We start from the raw sequence: 5,000 nt of genomic DNA on the forward strand, positions 1-5,000 counted from the left end.
ATGCGGTGCTGCCTAATGTAGGCCGATTTCCACGGGCTGGCTGCCGCACCCGGCCTCGCACACTTCCTGCGACGAGCTGACACACACTCTGATATACCTGGAGAGAGACAGCGAGGGACGGAGACACATTAAGACAAACGGAGCTGCGATAATCAGTTGACCGTCGATGGACAGAAAATTAATCGGCACTTTTATTAGCGCTTATCAGCGGTAAATAACATTTAATAGATGTTTATAACACGATAATGTAGCTGTACACAGATATAAGGACATTTTGAAGTTATTAATGCACAGTATTTTTCAGCAAATCTAACTTTTTCTATTATTACTGGGAGTTTTCTTGTTGTTTTTTTAATTCGTTATCTGTTTACACCAGAACCCCCACTTATGGGTGTCTGCTTACGAATGCTCGACAGGAGGACTTGAAGTAAAGTCTTATTTATCCACTCCATTCTAAGCCACTACTTTATATAGCTACTAGCCAGCAGTACAAGTTTAGTTCCCCTTACCGGTGCGACTGTGGCGTAGTAGAATACCCTCTGCTAGGATTTCACTGAGGCTAACCTCAGAGCCGGTTGCATTAGTATGTGGCTGGCATTCTGCTAGTGCGGGTTAGCTGCATTTACATTCTCGCTGAGCTGAAGCTAACGCCAACGCCGTTCCCACTAGTATAACACGGGCTGCGGCGCAAATACAAATTAGCCTTATGAAGCTGGTGAACTGCAGTTGACGCTGGCTTCATTAGTATGGCTGTGGCGTGGTGCTAACGCGAGGTAGCCTCATTTGTATGGGTGCTGAGTGCTGGGAGTGAATCTTGGCTGATTGGCAGAAAGCCCAGAGAGGCGCACACACACACACACACACACACACACACACACACACAGAGACACACACACACACACAGAGACACACACACACACACACGCAGAGCCTCTGCATTGCGCTGAATGGAGGGGCAGTGACTGGGTGTACCTGTATTTGCATGTTACACTCGTGCAGGTTAGGAAGCACCACACACAGAGCGAGCGCCTGTCTCTGTTTGTATCCTGCTCTTCGTGATTCTCCTGTGAAAACACTGGTTGACCAACCCACAGAGTCCCTGCCCAGGTGCCACATGTTAAACTCTCGCAGCTGCGACGGGAAATCTAACAGTTTCTCATCATTTTCAAGGTTTCGGGAGAAGTTTCATCAAAACGTGCCAAAGCAAAACGCCAAAAGAGAGCAAACAGGAGGAAAACATACGCGGCAGCCCTGCGCCCTTAATGTCATATTATCATAATTTTGACTCCCACAATTACTGAATAAATCTGGTGATACATAACAAACACTTAATATACAACAAATCCCATGAAAAGACCAAAACCGACAGAGAAGTGATCCACACCAAGTCCAAAGCCTGATACGTCTTATTCCTCTGAGCCACAGAAACTATTAAAAACACATCAGTGAGACACACTGTTGCGCTGGGTGACATGTTCCTTCATTACCACGAACACACACACTGTATTTAATTTATCCACACACACACACCGACCTGCTGCTCCCGCAAACACGCGTTAGAGCCCCTGAAGATAGTCCCCACCAACTTATTTCACGTGATTTCCTCCCGTTTGTTTTCTAAAAACTACAGCGCCATAAAACCAGCAAGATTCTATCAATCAAGATTTTAAAAACAAATCACAAAATTCCACATTTATTCATTAAAATCTTCTTCCTGTAAAATCGATCTCCCTAGAACGATGGACAAAATGTTACTTCCCAGACCTCTCAACTCTGCCAAGGTAAACCAAATCCTTTTCTTGTATTTTCATTTTGTCAATAGTCAAGATATTTGGTTTTTAATATATCAATATTAGCCTTCAAATCCGCTGTTGTGTGCATATACAGAATACGAATTTCTCCTCAGGGCACTAAAGCCCGAAAACTTTCACAGAAACAAAACTGAAGACACGAGCTGGGACCGTTGATAAAACCATGGCCGTTATTTTGGTCATGGTTGGCCAAGTACAGCTGATACTACGTCAACGTGAAGGCGGTTTTCTGTCATTAAAACGTCACAACCTTGCCATCGTGACGGATGGATAACTGGAATAAATGACGGATGATAGTATCTAACTTTAGCCATTATCAAGCACTAAGCCTTGACGAAATTAAAACCTCTGGAAAAAGAATAGAGACAAAGTAAAACAGAGAGAGCTGGCAGCCAGAATCCCCAACAGCAAAAGACACATAAGCAGAGCCGGTACGTCGTGGAGTGTGTATTTAATGTTGCCGGAGGGCGTTGGCGTTTACCTTCCTCGCGGCACTTCTCCCTCCACAGCAGGTTGTCTTCGGCCAGGATCCTCCAGTATCTGCAGGTCTGGGCGGCCTGCAGCAGGTCACCGGGAGCCAGGAAGGTCAGCACATACAGCGCTAGCTGCGGAGGCACACATGAAACGCACACGTTGTTTAGAACGAGCGTCACGCCAGGTCTGCACGTGCTCTGTCACGGGCTAGAGTTTTGGACAGGCGGACTTTTGGGCACGAGAACGATCGTTTCGTGGGATGAGCGTCTGTACCTCCTTGGGCAGCAGGGAAATGAAGTCCCTCTGGAACTGGGGCTCGATGACCTGCATCATGTGCTTCACCTGACCGGTCTCACACCTGTCAATCAACTCGTCCAGAGCCAACAGCCTCTCGGGACCGCTCCATGTCTGTGGGGGGGGGTGGGGGGGACATGGGGAACAGAGGGCGAGATGGAGAAATGTGGTTTGTTTGAGTGCGTGTGTCAGAGAGTAGTTTATATAGTTACTGTTTCTTTTTCCGTTTACTTTTGAGTTTCTCTTTCTGTTTACGGTTTAGTGTTCTTCTGTGTTCTCGTGTTTCAAAGTGTTTACGAGTCTCTGAAATCGTTTTTTTTTTTTTTTTTCCCAAGCTAGAAAAGACAAACTCGTGTTTTTCATTCGAATGCACGCTCACATGTGTTTGTATGTGTGTGTTTGTGGCTTGTATGTTTTTTTGTTTTCCTCCTTTTTTAAAAATCTGTTACATAAGAAGAGCTCGGAGGCACAATTCTTTCACCGCTCTGTGTTTACGTGCAGCAAGCGGAAGATACTAACACACACACACACACACACACACACACACACACACACTTTACCAAAAATCACAACATCAAGAGATGCGGGTTACGGCTCTGTTTACGGCACAAAGGAAGCGCGCCCGCCATCGGAAATGGCGGAGGGTGGAACAAACGGAGCAACTGTGGAAATTCTACGGGGCCACAGAAAAGGTGACCCGTTGTCAGAGGAGGCAAAGGCGGCGGAGAGGGAGAGTGATAGAAAACGGGGTCAAACGGGCATACGCTCGATGGAGAGAGGGTTCAAAACCGACATTCATCCGGCGTCATTTCCACGAGGTCACTAAGTAACAGAACCTGCCGACTTATTAATACGGCCGGGTGTTTTGTTCGGCCTTTATCGTGGCACTGCGAGCGGGGCCCCCGGCTCAAACCGGGATTCTTCCGGTCGGTACCCTGTGTCGTTGGTAGCCGCGAGGCTCTGAGGAGAACGGGCAGCGCCCGCGACAGTAACACCACTCGGAAACGCCGGAAAAATATGTCATCCATCCTACCTATGCTGCTTGAAATAACAGTGGCAGATTCACCGTCGAAATTCGTTGACGTTCTTGAAACAATGAATCGGAAGTAGACAAAAAGCAGCATCTCAATCCCAGCTCGCAAATGTCGATTTTGTTAAAGCTGACATAAGATAAGCACCATCAGTCGAGCGAGAACGCTCGCGCTGGTTCACCGTTTAATGTTTCCGGCTTACTCGTCCTAAAACAGGACCACCACGCAGAAGGCAAAGTCCCCCATACTGAACCCAGACCATCCTCCCCGTAAGGGATTTTCACGTCCTCCCCTCTGGGTCAGAGATACAGGTCAGTCATCCTGTCAATTCTGATCCAAATGTTGATTAACGGGTAAGAAACAGTGTGTGTGCGCGCGCGCTGACCTGGAAGGTGTGTAGCCAGTCCTGCAGGCCAGAGGGGGGTGGGCCCGAGGTGACCCGCCGCCGCTGAGCCGAATGCCCGTTGGCCAGTCGCAGGTCGCCGAAGGTGGTGGGCGTGGCCTGAACCAGACTGGAAGGACTGGAAAGAGGACGGAGGGTGTTAGTATCTGTTACCAGTTAGAATATCCAGCCCTGCTAAGTTAGTCCAAAATCCAAATGGAGATAAACAAATATCTCTGAGATAAAGTGCGTTAACAGTTATTAATAGAGCAAATTAAATCTGATACGATTATTTAGATCGTATCCTAACAAAGCGCTAATTATCAGGGAGCAAAGACTATAACGGGAGTAATGAGCAGTTATTAACAATTATTCTGACAGCTTCTGATTCAATAAAGGAAACGTGCGTGTTACCTGAGGTATCCGCTGCCTTTGCAGTGCTTCTTCCCTGAGGGGAACGGCCGGCCGTCGGGACCATGATCCAACTTCCTCTTCATCTGACGGTCCAGAGACAGAGACGGAGACAGAAAGAGAACGCGTGAGAGACGGCGGCGGTCAAACCACGGCAGCTTCTGTAATGCATTGCGGGGTTTTTTTTTTTAAACTCGTTCTACGTGTCACGCGTCATGGCCATGAAACGTCGTCACTCGCAGTTAAATCCGGGCCAGTCACCTTTGCGTGCGTCGGATTTCTTATCTACCCCGGATAAAAAGTGTAAATTAACGTGTGTTAGATCGTATCAAAATAGAGAGGCGAGGTCTTTATGGGAAAAAAAAAAAATCAAACATTTTCCACCACAGCAGCTGCCATATAAACATCGAAACCATCGTTGTGTTAACAAAGTTAAACGTTTGTGAGAACAGAAAAAAACAAAACTACGAGTGCAGCAGTTTGAACACTTGCGTCATTGTGACTTGGTTTCATCCGTAACCACAAAACTCACCGACTCTCTGTTCTAGAGTCGTTTTTTTTTCGGCTTTCTAGTCGTGACCCTTCGCGGTCTAAAAA

The 5,000-nt window shown here is 47.1% G+C and overlaps 1 protein-coding gene across 1 annotated transcript in view; it reads right to left on the reverse strand.

Annotated features, from left to right (window-relative positions):
* The window catches only part of LOC120797733 (F-box/WD repeat-containing protein 7-like), a 35,783-nt gene that overhangs the window by 7,968 nt on the left and 22,815 nt on the right, over window positions 1–5,000 (reverse strand). Inside the window, exons 3-7 of the mRNA XM_040141579.1 lie at window positions 4,407–4,489; window positions 3,996–4,131; window positions 2,559–2,693; window positions 2,293–2,416; window positions 1–97 (exon numbers count right to left, since the gene is read on the reverse strand). The exon at window positions 1–97 is cut by the window's left edge and continues 40 nt beyond it. Coding sequence (XP_039997513.1) covers window positions 1–97; window positions 2,293–2,416; window positions 2,559–2,693; window positions 3,996–4,131; window positions 4,407–4,489 — 575 coding nt within the window. The remainder of the gene's footprint in view (window positions 98–2,292; window positions 2,417–2,558; window positions 2,694–3,995; window positions 4,132–4,406; window positions 4,490–5,000) is intronic.

Source organism: Xiphias gladius, chromosome 12 (assembly GCF_016859285.1).
Source record: "Xiphias gladius isolate SHS-SW01 ecotype Sanya breed wild chromosome 12, ASM1685928v1, whole genome shotgun sequence".
Lineage (NCBI taxonomy): Eukaryota > Metazoa > Chordata > Actinopteri > Istiophoriformes > Xiphiidae > Xiphias > Xiphias gladius.